The 18172-nt window shown below is 39.3% G+C and overlaps 2 protein-coding genes across 8 annotated transcripts in view; one reads left to right on the top strand and one right to left on the bottom strand.

Moving 5' to 3' along the window:
- The window catches only part of MED12L (mediator complex subunit 12L), a 341839-nt gene that overhangs the window by 97665 nt on the left and 226002 nt on the right, over positions 1-18172 (bottom strand). The window lies entirely within an intron of this gene.
- Positions 2911-5159, top strand: P2RY13 (purinergic receptor P2Y13). Its single transcript, XM_040480497.1, has 2 exons — positions 2911-3231; positions 3676-5159. The coding sequence occupies exons 1-2, from the start codon at positions 3112-3114 to the stop codon at positions 4690-4692; spliced, it is 1137 nt and encodes a 378-aa protein (XP_040336431.1). The 5' UTR covers positions 2911-3111; the 3' UTR covers positions 4693-5159.

Genomic DNA, 18172 nt, shown 5'->3' with positions numbered 1-18172 from the left:
ATAAATATAAATATATGCTTCCACACACGATGGTATGTTCATGCAAGGGGGATAATTCTCACTTTCGACTATGCACATGACTATATTTGAACTCCTCAAACTTTTATTGTTTCATATTATAATAAAAATATGAAACTGATATGAACATGTTTCAGGTAATACTATGAACTTATCACCTGTTTCCAGTTATCTGTAGAGGTGTTCTATACTGGCTCTACTTATAGACACTTTTACATTTAATGTTAAACGGCACAACTTATTTTAACTTATTATTTCCGCTTTCAGTTCATCCAGTGGGGAATTTTTTAAACAATTTTCTATCATCTGAAAACATACCATGCTATGTCTGATGGAAAGTACAGGCTCTTGTAATAGTTCCCACTTTGACTTTCATTCCAAATGAAAATAAATGCTTCCTCATCTTTTCAGATTTTATATGGTACTGCTTAGCCACATCAACAGAAACCTTTAGACTATTAATTCTGATCCAAAAGAGAATCCCAAAAGAGACTACAGATGGAAAAAATAGTTTAGTGCCATTTGGCAGGCTTCTAATTATATCTTCTTTAATTCTTTTGCTGATCATACTACTTGGAACCAATTTATGTTTTCAGCCAGATACCTCACAGTAAGGAAAAAAGTTTCACAAATCCATTAAACTTTAAAGTTGATTGTTATTCCTCACTCATCAATCAGTAATACCCAGCTGAAAAACTCTACAATCTAGTAAACAATTCTAGTTCACCCTATCCATGATTGCTGACAGTTAGGAGCATGAGGCAGGTTCTGAGTATGGCCTCTGAACCAGACTATGTGGGTTTGAAGTGGGCTTGGGTTGATTTTCGCCACACTGCTTAACTGCTGTGCCTCAATTTTCTTATCTGCAAAATGGGATCAATCTCTGAGGATTTTTCTAAGAATTAAATAAGATCACATTATCACTTTGAGCAGTATAAGCACTAGCTATACTTATTTTATTGGTTTTGACTATCTCCTCAGCAAGTCTGATAAGATTTTAAATTCAGTTTATTCCCATTTTGGCAAGCTTCTGATTTATGGAACCTTTCATTTCATCTTCGATTCTTCCCACCTGTCTTTTCTGATCTATCACCATTGGTATTCTACTTTTAGCTTCATTTAATAAGAAACACAAGAACACCTACAACCTAACATACATTATTCTATACACTTGGTGGAACTTCACTCATTTCATTTCCTTAACATTCCAACAAAGCAAATACTATTATTTATTTTCATTGTAAAGAGGAGACAACGGTTTCATAGAGAACATAAAACATCATGCCCAAAGTCACAAGAAAAGTAGAGCTATAAGAAATTGAAACCAGGCACTCTGGTTCCTGAGAGAGTGCTCCTCTCAGTCAGGCCATCAAGGAGCAAAGACACACCCCTCCCCGCTGGGCACCAGCACTAGGGTAAATCAAGGAAAAGTCAATGACTTCATACTAAACACATGGGCATATAGGAATGTGTGATCTGTTGGGATATTTAGTATGGTGAAACATCTTGAAACTTGCCACATTTAAAAGAATACACTTCCAGAACTCTAGAAATGGGCAGCGTTAAGTCAGTTCCCCTTTTCAGAGTTTCCCACACTTCAACATTTTGAAAGTTGACCAAAGTGTGATTTCCAGTTTTCTAATTATGCAATTATTTTGTACAGCATTTCCCTGTTTAAACTGAAACTATTCCAAACCTCCATCTAGATAATGATTTTGGAGATTTCAGGAAATGTATACTTCATTATGTAGGTCACATCCCTCTACATAAAAAGTAAAACCAGTTGGTTGTTTTTCCTCTACTGAAGTAAAAAGCATAAAGGTGTATATTTAAATTATGTTCTATCGCATAAATGAAATCCAGAATCTGTATCTTCAAGAAACAATTTATTTGAGTCAAACTTACATGTTGTAAATTGTGCCATGATTGGGCAGTTCCAACAAAAGTATCCAGCATCCTACTGCCTCGTATTTTCAAATGTCCAGTGGGACACGAAATTTTTATTCTTAGAATCCCAAACCAAGTCATCCCCAAATTGTCATTCAATCTAACCCCACAGTCTGCTCCAACTCTGTGGTGAAATGTGCAGGAGAAACTATGAAGTGAAACTCACCATGGAGAACTCAACATTCCCCTCATAAGGTCCACTAATTTCCTCTTTCCCCTTACCTATCTGGCAGGGACACACTTCTGTTCATGGACAACAACCGTCTCTAAACAAAGCGGCAATTACACCCTTTCAAACTTGAAGACATTTAAAGGATAAATTGTATAGACCTTGCCCAAGGTTGATAAAATTCCTGAGTCTTCCATACTCCACATACGTTAAACAGAGATTTCGAAAGCTGATTTCCAAAGAGCGAAATAGTATACCTCCATTTAAATCTACACTTCACTCACCAATGCAGTATGGGGTGAACGTTTTTTAGTGCTTCCTATATACCCAGCATAATTCTATATATTCGTTTTGTCTTCTCAATAACATATGAGGTAATATACTATCATTAAACCCATTACACAGATGAGGAAACTGAGAGAGCTATGAAATCATTTGTCTATTACCTAGTACTCAGTATTTGCTGGATCTGTGATTCTAACCACCCCCTCCAAAAAAAAAAAAAAAAAAAAAAAAAAATCTGGGTCTAATAGCCCTGAACTCTTAGAAAATATATCACTCTGTCTCTCTGAGATAGAAAGACCAAAAACTAAGGTACATGTAAAATTAAACAGGCCGGCCAACTGTACACAAATTTCTGGGAAAAGCAGTCTGTAAGTGAGCAGATGATGATTCTAATTTTAAAGTCAACTCTTGCTCTTCTGTGTGGTTGTAACCTGGGGCTAATTTATTGTTCTGCCACCTACTATAATATACAAGAGGTACTCGAAAATTTCGCTGGCCATGTAGACAGCAAAGATAAACTGCCAGAACGTTATTAGATGAGAGAATATAAAGAGAACAGCCTCTAAGCTAATTCATTTAAGTCACAGTAGGTTAACATCACCTAAGTTTGAAATAAAAGAGCTTTCCTATTAGATAATTTGCAAAGGTTTGAATATGAAGAGGTTCTAATTGATTACATTACACACGCGAAAATGAGGAAGGAAACCCAGCATAAGAAAGCAGAACAACACTTGCTTCATATGCTCTTCATGGACTGTACTGATGGCTGCCTCAATCAGAAGACACTGAGCGCAGTGTCCTTCCAAACACAGGTGAATTTCAACTTTTCTTATGGGCGGGCTTGCTTATGAAAGACAGAATATATTCAAGGGGGAAAAACACTTTACGGTAAACATTCTAGAAACCATAGATTAAGAGTATAAGGAATGATATAATGTACAGCAAGCTGACATGGATTTTTACTTCTTAAATGGGTCTCGCTTCATTGCCATGTTCAAAGCAGCACTTGTGAAGGAGGTAGAACCTCTTATTTGGATTTCAAAAGGGTGTTGAAGTAATGGTACTGACAAGTACCAAAAATGTAGTACACGTTTGAAAAAATTTGTAGCCAGAAACATGTGCCTTTTCAACTCATCTACTGAATGGGCTGAATAAATATAAGGTGTTAATAGGCTATATACCTAAAGCCTGTTTTTAAAAGTAGCACTTGGAAATCATGACTTATTTGATTTTGTGTGTGTGTTTCTTTATAACAGCTGACCCTGGAAACCATGAACACCACAGTGATAAAGGGCTTCAATGGGTCTGAGCGGTGCCCCAGGGACACACGGATAGCACAGCTGGTGTTCCCAGTCATCTACACCTTCGTTTTCTTCACAGGCATCCTGCTGAACACCTTGGCCCTGTGGGTGTTCATTCACATCCCCAGCTCCTCCACCTTCATTGTCTACCTCAAAAATACTTTGGTGGCCGACTTGATAATGACGTTCACGCTTCCATTTAAAATCCTCTCTGACTCACACCTCGGACCCTGGCAACTCAGGGCCTTTGTGTGTCGTTTCTCTGCGGTCATCTTTTACGAGGCCATGTATGTGGGCATCACGCTGCTAGGCTTCATAGCCTTTGATAGATTCCTGAAGATCATCAGGCCCTTTGGAAAATATTTTGTACAAAAACCTGCTTTTGCGAAAATGATCTTGACCTTCGTCTGGCTCTTTTTGTTCCTCATCTCTCTGCCGAATATAATCTTGAGCAATAAGGAAGCAACACCATCATCTGTGAAAAAGTGTGCCTCCTTAAAGGATCCGCTGGGGTTGAAATGGCATCAAGTGGTGAACTACATATCCCAGTTCATTTTCTGGACTGTTTTTGTCCTAATGCTTCTGTTTTATGTGGTGATTGCAAAAAAAGTATACAACTCTTACAGAAAGGCCAGAAGTAAGGACAGCAAACACACCACAAAGCTGGAAGGTAAAGTGTTTGTTGTTGTGGCTGTATTCTTTGTGTGTTTTGCTCCATTTCATTTTGTCAGGGTTCCCTACACTCACAGTCAAACTAACAATAAGACTGACTGCAGGCTGCAAAATCAATTGTTTATAGCTAAAGAAACAACCCTCCTTTTGGCAGCAACTAACATTTGCATGGATCCCATAATATACATATTCTTATGTAAAAAATTCACAGAAAGGCTACCATGTATGAGAGGGAGGAAGATCACGTCATCAACCCAAGAAAATCGTACTATCCAGACAGACAATATAACCCTAGGCTGATAACTTTATTCTGGTTACCCAATATTTAATAGGTAAAATTTCAAAAGTCAATTTGGAAATAAAGTTTAAGCAAGGAAAAAAGGATGGAGCAAATGCTTTTTATTATCCTGGTGTACAGAAAGGATTCTATAAATTTTAACTGCACATAGATCAATTCATAAGCAGAGTGAAGTATCTGTGAGAGAAATGCAACAGAAAGCAAGTGGCCACTAGAGGTCACCTTTTTGCAAACACTCACTGAAATTTTGGAGAAGATATGGATAAACTTGTATTACTAAATACCTCCTTCCAGAACACCTTCTCACTTCTCACATTCTCTGACACACATAATTCAAACAACACGACTGCTTCTGTATCCCACAAGTGTTGATACTTCCTGGTTTAAAAACAAACCAAAAAACCTGAAAGTCCTTTGATGAAAGCTGAAGCCATTGGGTACGAAACATCATGGGAAATGAAGTAGGTCAGAAAACCCTGAGAAAGCCTGGATGAAGGAGTTCCTCCTTATTAATTGTCAAGAGCCTCTTCCAGTATTAAGAGTACTGACATTGTTTCAGTATTCCATATGTAGCATTAGACCATTAAGCCACATAAAATATTGTACTATTGTACGATGCGTTCATCTTACGTGTGTATAATTTAAGGGCAAGAATACTGTACTGATTGATATTCTTTGGAATTCTCCCTCCGACCAGCCAACACTCTAACGGTGGCTGAATATGCCACCAACACAGCAAAACCTTTCTGGGCCACAACCTCTATTCTCCTGCTTCACGCCTCTGGTTCAAAGCAACTACTTCCCCCACTGTTTGGTTATGCATTAGGGCTTTCATTGCAGATTTCCCTTTGCTAGTTACCTATATTCATGACTGAATCCCCCAAAAAGGGTCAGGATTCTTTAAGAAAGACATGTTTTGAAGACAGAAAACATGTCAGGTTTTCTTGGTATCTCCCAAATTACTCCCTGCAGACTGTGAATTACAAACGTTTTCAATAGAGGGGCGCCTGGCAGCTCAGGTGGTTAAGAGTCCAGCTTTGGCTCGGGGCGCCACGGTTAAGCATCCGACTTCAGCCAGGTCATGATCTCGCAGTCCGTGAGTTCGAGCCCCGCGTCGGGCTCTGGGCTGATGGCTCAGAGCCTGGAGCCTGTTTCCGATTCTGTGTCTCCCTCTCTCTCTGCCCCTCCCCCGTTCATGCTCTGTCTCTCTCTGTCCCAAAAATAAATAAACGTTGGGGAAAAAAAAAAAAAAGAGTCCAGCTTTGGCTCAAGTCATGATCTCGTGGTTCATGGGTTCAAGCCCCGCACTGGGCTCTGTGTTGACAGTGCAGAGCCTGGAGCCTGCTTCAGATTGTGTCTCTCTTTCTGCTCCTACCTCGCTCGTGGTCTTGCTCTCAAAAATAAACATTTTTTAAAATTTTGAAAAAACAAATGTTTTAAATAGAATATGTCATCATTGTGCCATTCTTTATACATTTAAAGATAGAACTGCTGACCCACACTGAAAAGCATCCATATTGGGAAGTTTTTCAAAGGACGATATAACCTATTAGTAATTATTCACCCCCACATTTCCTCCTGAAATCTTTTGTGGTTGAAAAAACTAAAATGTGGTTATCTAGAATTACGGATGCGGATTTGTATCTTCTAGAGAAAATGCACAAAGGGGTAGTCATGCTCTGTAAATGCACCCTTGGCTCCAACAGGATCATCCTAAGGTTAAACCCAGACCTCTTCTCATGCTCCAAAAGCCCTCAAGGCCCTGGAACTTATCCAGCTTTCTGGCCTTATTGATTCCTGAAACCTTACACTCTTATATACATTTGTAACTCTCAGAACATACCTTGCTCCATTTTGCCCCTGTGCCACAGCACACGTAAATTTTCCTCTGATTCACCAGGAAAACTCTTACCTGTCCTTGAAACCTAAGATGCCATCAGTTGGTCCATGCAATCTCATCTGGCCGAGCAATCAGGTGGTCCATGCAATCTCATCTCCCACCACCATCTCAAACCCAATCACCTCCTCATCCGTATGTTGTCACACCTCAATTACTGTACTTACCACACTGCTTTGTAATGACTTGCCCACACATGTACCTACTCTTTTAATAATCTATGTATACATTTGACAGCTGGGATTGTGTCTTATTGAGCAATCAATAAATATTTGATAAAATAACCCAAACTGGTTTTATTTTCACATACTCAAAAAGCGAAGAGGAAGACACTTCTCAGTATTTTTATTTTTCCAAATATGATATAAATTGACTGAATACTCAAGCTTTTCTTAGTTGCCTTCCTATAGCATGCACACAGGAGCCTGTACACAGGAAGTGGTATGTTTTGGGGTTCACTAGTAAATGAACATGAAGGAAGGAGGATTACTAAACAGTACATGTATAGCTTTGGGGCTAATGTCTATCAACATTTCAGTTTTAAAGTTACAGACAAAATGCTTTAGCTATGGGCTGTTGGCTTTGGTTAAGTAAAATTTTTAACAGTAGCATATTACAATCTCCAAAACTCCTTTAGAAAATACTCTTAATGTCTGATTTTCATTCTCTCAAATAAAATAATTAAATCATAATAACTTTCAGATGTTACCAAATCTACATTACCTTTACTGAGTACATTACACGATCACATGTAGACTCTAATAATGTATTATAAGTAACTGCATCTTGATACTACATACAATTTTTAGAAAGATCTTTCAGGATAAAATTTCAAAATTATGGCTTCCCTAAATACAAATATTTAATTCTACTATAATAACATTATAGTCAAAAGCTGGGTACCTGATGTGCAGAATGAAATAATCCACAAAGAACTTGGAAGACAGGCATATTAGAGTCACCTTTAAATCACACTCACAGGGGCACCTGGGTGGCTCAGTTGGTTAAGCATCCAACTTCAACTCAGGTCATGATCTCACCATTCGTGGGTTCAAGCCCCAGGTCAGGCTCTGTGCTGACAGGTTGTAGCCTGAAGCCTGCTTTGGACTCTGTGTCTCCTCTCTCTCTGCCTCTCTCTGCCTTGTTCTCTCTCTTTCTCTCTCAAAAATAAATAAACATTAAAAAAAAAAAAACTCACAGAATACAAAGCAACTATTTGAAAAGAAATTCCCAAAGTAGCAATCACAAATACCAAATTCTAGAATACTTACAGAATGAGATGCTCTACCACAGCCATTAATGACAGAAAAAAGAGCAAAAAGAAAAAAAAGTAAGTAGTGAGCTTTAACATAATATGTGAGCTCACATCGCAAACAAGGGCTTCTGTAAAAAGTTAAATGTAGGGCGCCTGGGTGGCGCAGTCGGTTAAGCGTCCGACTTTAGCCAGGTCACGATCTCGCGCTCCGTGAGTTCGAGCCCCGCGTCGGGCTCTGGGCTGATGGCTCAGAGCCTGGAGCCTGTTTCCGATTCTGTGTCTCCCTCTCTCTCTGCCCCTCCCCCGTTCATGCTCTGTCTCTCTCTGTCCCAAAAATAAATAAACGTTGAAAAAAAAAATTTAAAAAAAAAAAGTTAAATGTAACTACTTTTACTGGATGTCAGTAATATGGACATACGACTCGTGTTACATCTGTAGTTCTTAAACTGCAGCGGGTATCAGAACCAGCCAGAGGGATTCTTAACACACAGATTGCTAGGCGCACCCCCAGAGTTTCTGATTCAGTAGGTCTCGGGTGAGGCCTGAGAATAAGTTTCCGGTGGATACTGATACTATTGGTCTGGAGCACACATTAATAACTATGGTGCTAAATGTTCCTTGAGGTTCATGTTGCCTTAAAGACTGATTCACAGCACAGCTCTCTTGGACACAGCGCACAGGAGTGGCATCTGTCAGCAAGACATCGACAAAATTGTCATTAAGAGAGCAGATATAAGGCTACAGGTAATGGGGGAGGTTGTGGCTACCTAAAAAGTTGTGCCCAACTTATGGGGGCCTCTACTACTCAGTGGCAACTGTTGTCACAGGAGGGACTGGAAGCCCAGTGTTGCCGGCCCAGTGTAGCAAGAGCAGAAGTATGGACATCAGTGGCAACAAAAGCAGCACACAGTACTATTTATTATGTACGAAGCAAGAGGTATCATTAGACTGTCCCATTTAATAATCCCAGCAGGTCTATAAAGTGCGATAGTTATCTTCGTTTTAAAAATAGAGAAGTTGAGAAACAGAGAAGTTAAGCAACTCGCATGGGGGTCACACAGCTTATACAGAACAGGACTAGGACTGTAATTCACTCTTGCTTCTGAGCCTATATTCTTACCCACTATATTTACCATCTCAGATAGTCTAATGTTCTCAAGAGAAATGACAAACCCAGTCTCCTACATTTCCTGCTCTTTTCAAAACTTCCGCAGCCACCTCCACACTCCTTGACCCCGCAAAAACAATACATTCATGTGTGGGCCATAACTAGCCCAGATACTGCCAGGTAATTAGCCCTGACCTAGAAGTGATCAAGAACTTCCCAGGACCTTACACAGACAGTCTGCAGTCATTACTCAATGCTTGCTATGTGCCAGGTGCTATGCTATGTGCTTTGTAAGGATTATCACTTTCCCACTTAAACCCTATGAGGTAGATACCATAGGGTTTTCTGTTGAGAATGAGATAAAAAAAATTTGAGACACAAAGCAAGAAGACACCTTGCCCATGGTGCGCATGACCTGCCAGCAAGCAGAGGCAGAACTGTGGCCAAGATCCAGGCAGGCGACTCAGGCACAACGCCTCCATGGCTCTGCTACACCATCAGGACAAGCTAAATATCACACCCTAGGGGTGAGGATGGTAACGAGGTGGCTCCTGAAGAGGACGGGGGAGGTCTCAACACAAATGCTTCCGCAACTTTAGGGGTTTGAGTGGTTCAGTCCCACTAGCACCTGTGGCACTTGAGAATTTTTGAGAGAAGTAAAATCCCAAAGAGTGGGTTCACTGATTCACTGGGTCCGTCATTCCTTCATTGCATACTTCAGTGCAGGGTCCTTTACCTTTCTGGAAGCACACAACAGTCAGGCACACAACCCACAATGAAGCCGGATGTGGAAGCCATATGAGAGACATGATTAATTCACTGTAAAAATGGAGAGGAAAAGGTAGCTAATTCCAAATGGTGAAACTGAGGAAGGGCTTGGATGAGATGACACCGTGACCAGGATCTGGGAGGAGAAAATAGCATTCAAAAAGGAACATCTCTACACCCCAAGCAGTTTGGAGGAAGGCTCAGCTAGGGGTGGGGACAGTGCTATGGTCGGAGCACAAGGGGCCATGGGGGCCAGAGGCTGCAGCAGGTGAACGTAGAAGATGAGCCTAGGGATGGAGCACAGGATCCTACAGAAGAGCGCTCTGGTGTCGTGCTGTACTATGTGGACTTCTTTACAAGACACGGAAGGTTTCGGAAGAGAAGAACTACACGCTCTTTGCTGGTGCTTTAGGAAAATCAATTTACCAGTACTGGTAGGATGATTACAGATTGAAGGAAGAGCAATCTGTCCTTTAATTGAGGACAGATCAATTAAAAAAAAGGCTTCTATCTATGCAGGCAAGAACTGAGGGGGGAAAACTGACATGGACCTTAGAGACATTTTCAGAGAGAGGTTTTGAGTCCAAGACCATCTGAGAGTAGGGGGATTATATCTAAAATGTACTCATTAATAGCAGTATGTATTTTCTTTTTTTTTTGTTTGTTTTAATTTATTTATTTCTTGGGACAGAGAGAGACAGAGCATGAATGGGGGAGGGGCAGAGAGAGAGGGAGACACAGAATCAGAAACAGGCTCCAGGCTCTGAGCCATCAGCCCAGAGACTGACGCGGGGCTCGAACTCACGGACCGTGAGATCGTGACCTGGCTGAAGTCGGACGCTTAACCGACTGCACCACCCAGGCGCCCCAATAGCAGTATGTATTTTCAATGGGACCCATAATCCCCACCCTACCCCCTTCCAATTGAGATTCATTGCTCTGAAGATAGTTAGGTGAGTGAGGTGTTGGATTCTAAAGGAAATACAAGAAGCAGACTCTGGGTATGATGAATTTAACGTGTCAGAGATCAGGGTCAATAAATTTAGCCAGTGGGGGCAAGATATGGATCCACAGCTCTGAAAACATGGCTAGATTAGAAGGCCAGGGGATATCTTTTTGAGACAGTGATGGCAAGAATGAGTTGAGCACCCCGGGGGCCATGCTACACAAGTGTTATATACAGAACAGACAGAAGACATGCCAGAATGGGGAGTTTAGAGGGTGTGAGGTGGAGGGTGAATTAAAAGGAGCAACAAGGGATCCGGTATACTGGAAATCAAGGAACAAGAGAGATTCAAGGAGGAAGTAATAGTCAACAACATCAAACGCTCTGGAAAGACCAAACATGATGAATCTGTATGTATGAGGTCAGTGATTAACACTGAGAAGGAGGTGGGGTAGAGCCAAATTTGTAATGGGCAGTGAGGGAGCAACACTCATCTTGCCATAAAGGGCAAGTCAGTTTGCAAGAGTTCCAAGGAGGAAAAAACAACAGCTGTTACTCTAGCTCAGCTTTCTCCAAGGATTTATAAGAACAGTAGAGTGGCCCCTTCCTCTGCAGTGCAGACTGACTGTGTTCCATGTGAAACAGCAAACATAGCAGAAGGGCAAACACATGCTGGGTATAACCAGGCAACCAAGAGCATCCAGCTTCAGACAGAAAATGGGTACCCTATTTCAGACATTAACATTACCTGGGTTTCTGATTCCTAGCAACCCCACCCACTCCAGTATAAAGTATGTGTAGAGAAAAGCACAGAAGATGGGGGGGGGGGGGGGGGGAGAAAGACACCAAGTGATAGGAATGGGAGTTGAGAACGCAGGGAACGGCTATAAAAGAGAAAAAAAGAATAGAGAAGAGAAAGGAAATGGAATTTAACACTTAAAGTAAGGAGGTAAACTAGTTAAAAAAAAAAAAATCCTGTGACAAAAATGTGAATTTTTGCCACTTCTGTAATAAAACCCAAATTCAAAAATGTAACATCTTGGGGTACAGTAATTAAAATGTGTATCTTTATTTTAAAAATCAGTGTAAACACTACATGCTTATATCTGATTATACTTAGTGGCATTCATCATGAACAATTTTAGCTAATGCATATCTGAATATTTCTACAGCTTTTTAAAAATACTGGCTTTGTGCATTAAAATTTACATCATATAGACATATAACACTCAACACTTTTTATCCTTCTTACTCGATTGAACTCTGTAACTAAAATTTCCTGCAACCAAAAATGCCTAAGCTGCAAGTAAATGAAGCATTAACCCAAACATGGTAAGCCTCCTGAGACCAGCTCTTTTCCCCTCCAGCAAATACTGGTCTCAGCTTTTACACTTTCCCACAGTGTCAGACAGGCTACAATATGCTATTCTAATTTCCTCCTTTTCAGAAGACAAAACGGTCAAGAAAGAATATAAAGAGTGTTTCAAGTAATGATCAGCTCATCATTAAAGGAAAACCAGGAGCTTTCTAGGGGCAACTAAAACATTATGGACCTACTCTGACTTCTTAGCTGAGGAATGTTTTCAATTTTTGATCATTCCGAATTTACATTCAGACACTCCCATTCATTCACTTACTCACTTGGCCTCCTGGAGGGAGAAACAGAGGACGGAGACAGGAAAAAAGGAGCTACTGTTTACTAATACCAACCAAGGCATAAATAATGTAGGAATTATCCTGTATATGATCTCATTTAATCTTTACTATATTACACGGTAGCCATCCCGAACCTTATTTTCCAGAAGAAGAAACAGATTCAGCTATGTTAATTGTTTGTCCCAAGTAAAAAAGGTATGAACTGGAGGGGCAGAAATCCACATTCCAGTCTGTATGACCCTATAGTTACTAGCCTCTGGTTATGACCCAACACTGCCTCAAGCAAAATTTCCAAAACTAAGTAGCACAGCACACAGGAGAGTATCAATAAGAGGTCAGGAGTCATATGCAGGCATATCTCCACACTCAATCTCCAAACCATCTCTTCCCTCTAATCAACCATTACACATGAAGTTCTCATACCAGAAAAAGATTAAGTGCTTTATTTAAAGCAGACTTGATAGATACAAATCATTTCAAATGACAGATTAAACACAGTAATTCAAGCATAGGGACCTAAAGATGACAATCTCGGCAAGGGAACATTAAAGGGTTTGTAATAATTATACTCCGCAAAAAATCTCAACTACTGGATGTGAGCCACAATTAGAGTGACTTTTGTGTACAGAGAGATCGAACAGTAAGATCTGCTGAAGATTTTACTACAATCCTTGTTGTATGTTCTGTCTCCATGGAAAAGATATGGGCAAGACAGAGCAATTTGAGCCATGTTTCCATTAAATCTCTGCCTCTTTTTGTTCTGTAATGAGTTAGTGTATTATAAAAGACTAGCAGGCCCTTTACATGGAAAGAAAAAAATCATATGGAAGGGAGAAATAACTAGAAGGCCAAGATAAGCCTTGGTAATACATTTCCCAATGTCTCCCACTAAAAAGGTGGTAAGTAGGAAGAGGGTAAAGGATTCTTTCTAGGATTTAGAAAAACTTATCAATAATGTTACCTAATTTTCATTCATTCTAAGATTCTAGAAACACATTCTTTCCTTGCATGCTTCTGTCTCTTTAGACTGTATTTTGAAAAATCAGTAAGGTTATGGGAATTCTCATCTAAAATTCTGTTAACTAAACCAGAATCCTCTTTTTATAGAACAATGAAACCAAAAAAGTTGAATAAGTCATCCTGTGTCCCTCCCAAAAAACAGCGTATGGATCGACCAATTGTGGTTCATGATCCATGAACCAGATCTATGTCCAAAACAAGATTCTAGATATTCCTATATAAATTCAAAATTCCAAACTCCAATATAGATTTTAGGCTAATACTTCCAAACTACCTCAAAAACATGTGAAAGCAGCCCCTACTACATATCTCACAGAATGGAGTCTAGCAAATACAGAACAAACCAATTTTCAAAGTCCAAGTGGACTTTATTAAAAAGCAAAAGAGCAGAGAGACTGTTCTAAAGATTAAAAATCTAAAAGACAGTAAAACCCAGGCACCTGGGTGGCTCAGTAGCTTGAGCATCTGTATCTGGATTTCAGGTCAGGTCATGATACCAGGGTCATGGGATAGAGCACTCCTCCTCCCCCTACTCCCCTCTCTGTCAGGCTCCACACTGAGGTTAGAGCCTACTTAAGCCTCTCTCTCTCTCTATCCCCCTCTCCACCTTTCCCAGGCTCATGTGTGCTCTCTCTAAAGTAATTTTTTTTTAGTTTTCCAAAAATAAAACAAAGTAGGGGTGCCTGGGTGTCTCAGTCAGTTAAGCATCTCACCCTTGGTTTCGGTCAGATTTCATCAGGTCATGATTTCATGGTTCATGAGTCCGAGCCCCTCATGGATCCACACTGGGCTCTTTGCTGACAGTTCAGAGCCTTCTTGGGATTCTTGGTCTCTCCTCCTCTCTCTCTCTGTCCCTCCCCAGCTCACTCGCTCTCACTCGCGCTCTCTCTCACTCTCTGTCAAAATAGATAAATAAACTTAAAAAACAAGGTCATAAGTAAATAAACAAAGATCCTAAAACCAAATGCAAGGTGTGACCAGCGATTGCAAGCCACATCAAAAAAATTAAAAGGGTATTAAAATTAAAAGGGAAATTGCAAAATTTTAATGCAGCCAGTATATTTTAAAATATTTTGCTTCAACATTAATCTCAACTGATAATAGCACTGTGATTGGGCAGGAGAATATCTTTGTTTTTAGGAAATACATGCTGAAGCAGTTAAGGGCAAAGCATTCATCACGCTAACTATAATTTCAAACAGGTCCACCGAACATATTGGGGGTGGGGGGGGGAATGTGAAACAGGTTAACAATATGTGACTTGAGATGAAATCTATTTGAACCATTATTTCAAATTGTCTGTAGGTTTAGCATCTTTAAAAATCATATTAGAAAATGGGATGCCTGGATGGCTTAGTGGGTTAAGCAACTGAGTCCTCATTTCATCTCAGGTCGTGATCTCACAGTTCCTGAGATGGAGTCCCAGGCTGGGCTCTGCACTGACAGTGCAAACCTGCTTGGGACTCTCTCTCACCCTCTCTCTGCCCCTCCCCTGCTTGCTCTCCCTCTATAAATAAATAAATAAATAAATAGATACAGGCATACCAAATTCTAATATGATTTAAAAACATAAAAAAAAAAAAAACAACCATCTTTAGTAAAAAAAAAAAAAAAGAAAAAAAAAAAAAAAAAAACCCACATTTTTTTAAACATTGTGGTGGTCAAGAAACACAAACACATCCCAGGATGTCGTCCCATATTCAAAATAAATTTGGGGTTTGTAAAGGCTAAAACAATGTTATTAAAAGAGCTTCCCTACATTTAATAGGATCTTCCAATGAAGCAGCAAGATAATTATGGTTATAAAGTCTCCTGTGGCTTTTATGAAATAAGAGACTTGCTATAAAAATCAGCAGAAAAAAAATTATGCAGGTTAACCTCTCGGTGATTTGAACAGTAATAAAGTTATGGGCTGTTTTTTAGCTGCTCTTTTCATCAAAGCTATTACACTTTTTTCGTGACTAAACGTGTACTATTTCCCTCTCTGAATGTTAAGTAAGACCAGCGTGAACGAGTCCCAACTTGAGATTGGCATGATACGCTTCAGGACACATACGTAAAGGCTGCCTCATGCTAACTTCTTCATTACTAGACTTAGTCTGTATCACTGGCCAGAGCTTCTAAATAGTACCATCTGACTGTTATGTTACTAAGGGAGGGGAAAGCCTATGCCATTCGGCCCCAGCCCAGCTCCAGAAGAGAAAGGGTCGCCTACTGCAAGTGGACAACGGGGACCCCAGCTCCCTTCCTCCTCTGTGAGCTTTTTATAAAAATCCCATGTGCAAAGTCAAGGTGTCTCATTGTTACAGGGAAAACCTGAGGTCCTTACAGGAAAAAGATTTTTCTTTAACATAAAAAGTTAATGTTGTTAGTTGGCCCTAATAGGACAAAGTCAACCCGGGTAAAAATGTATTAAAACTTAAGGTAGATAACAGAACTGCCTTTAGGCCTTTAACAGACACTTAGGAAGTATTGGTCCAGATAAAGTCCCTAATATGATTGCACACACATGACTGGAAAGTTGGGACGATAATCCCCAGAATGTGCAAAGAAGGCCTTTGCTCAACACATTTTTAAGGAGGCTACAAGGGATACACTCTCTTTGAATTGATGCTGTTAAGACTTGGCAGCTGGTTATTTTTATAGTTGGATTGATTTCATATCATTGATTACTTAAGTCTCACAGCAACAAATGGCAATGAACTCAACCCAAGAAGGGCAAATCTCTCCAACTAAAAGATCTCCAAGTGTAACCTTTCTCCTCAGGATGCAGTAAACTTGCTTTAAATGTAAAAAAGCAAAAATCCACGGAGAAGTATAAACTGGCATAAAGCAGAGTCAAACCTAATGCAGGACTATTTCTAAATCTGGCAAATTCTTTTAAGATTGAGCCACTATTAGGTTGCCTAATTTTTGTTCACAGACTTTCCCTAGGGCGGTCTACTCATCTATAACTTAATCCACCCTAAAGAGGATGGAATAGAAAACCATTTAAATTGTAGTTGTCTGTTTTTGTTTGTTTAGGAACAGGCAATAGAAGAAACAGAATTCTGAATTTTTGACAATTCAACTACTAGTATTATTTATTTATTTGAGAGACAGAGACAGAGCGTGAGCAGGGGAGGGGCAGACAGAGGGAGACACAGAATCTTTAGCAGACTCCAGGCTCTGAGCTGTCAACACAGAGCCCGATTTTGCAGGGCTTGAACTCACAAACTGTGGGGCTCCAACTCAAAAACCTTGAGATCATGACCTGAGCCAAAGTCTGCCGCTTAACTGAGCCACCCAGGCGCCCTCAACTATTAGTATTTAAAATAAACACATTTTTGTTTTTCTGTACTAACACAGAAAGAAAACCAATTAGAACATGCACATATACATACATATATATATATTTATATATATATATATATATATACACAGACATATAGATATAGATATAGATGTAGATATATAGTTTAAAATAATAAAACTTAAAAATAAATTAGTACATAAAGTTAGTACAGAAATTAGTACATAAATATATATATTTTAAAATAAAATTTAAAATAATATATATATATAAATAATTTCCTTAAGGTGTAAGTAAACACTAAATAATATCTATTATTGACGTATGACTTCAAAAAGATTGCACATTTAATATTTTCATTTATCTTCACCCATGATAGTAACAGGTTTTAATTCCATCTGGTGAAATTTCATTTATTTACTTATTTGTTTGCTGCAAAACCTTGCAATCTTTTGTAGATTTTTATCTGAAAGTTCTAAAATTAATTACAAATAAGAAAAGGTGATTTGAATATATAAATTTATCACTGTGGGAAAACTTTTACAAAGAACAAAGTTGTTTTCTCTTTAAAAATGGAATTCAAAGGATTAGGTGAGAACTCACCCCCAAAATAACTTTAAAATATTTTGAATACTGACATTTGTGTATATATAAAAATAGGTCCACAGAGATCATCAAATTATTGACTAAAACAACAGGTTTCCAATGTTATCAATCACTAGTAGAAACACAGTTCAAGTTTAGTTTTTAAATAATAAGCTAAATAATATCTTAAAGGATTTGTCCTTCATAAAATACATTCTGATTCCTTTTAATCTAAGCTTTAATTGGCAGGAAGGTTATAAATGCATATTTTCTAATTAGCAATAGAAAGCCCCTCCATCCCTGCAAAATAAAATAAAACAAAGAAAAAGAAAAAAGAAAGAACCTAAGCACTGGGACTAATTTAGTAGAGGCCAACCCCAACCTTAGACTCCATCCCCCTCTCCTTCAACAGTCCTCTGGCATGCTGAGCTCCAGCCCTCTGTGTTCCCTTCAGGTGAATCACCTTCTGATTCCTGCAGGTTCAGGAAATGCTCTTCCGCAGTCAACAGATCTCACCTACTCTCAGATGTGAGTCACTTACTTTAACGAGAGAGCAAGTTGCTCCAGTTGTTCCAAGCAGGACAATCTGAAAGGGTGCCTCAGAGGACACTCTCAAGGAGGGTAGGGGAGAACCCACCTTCTCTGACAGGGAGAAAAATGCTTATTTTTCATGCTGTACCAGAAAACCCACCTCTCTGTTAACCATAGTTTCAAGGCTTATTCTTAATTAGAGTTGAGAAGCTTGTTCCAACTCGAAGACAACGTATCAGGTGAATGGACACCCAGACACCGCAATGAAAGGTAAATCAAAAAAACTTTTTTTTGATTTTCTTAAAAGCTGTGGTTGATAGGACACAGCACTGATTAAGACTGTAATTATCCTTCTGCTTAAATCTGAGGTCTGAAGAGAAAGTAGAAATTAGAATATGAACTGAATGAGATAATGTAACGACTC

This window comes from Herpailurus yagouaroundi, unplaced genomic scaffold (assembly GCF_014898765.1).
Source record: "Herpailurus yagouaroundi ecotype Mexico unplaced genomic scaffold, PumYag 159, whole genome shotgun sequence".
NCBI lineage: Eukaryota > Metazoa > Chordata > Mammalia > Carnivora > Felidae > Herpailurus > Herpailurus yagouaroundi.
This window is presented reverse-complemented; position numbering and strand designations above follow the sequence as displayed.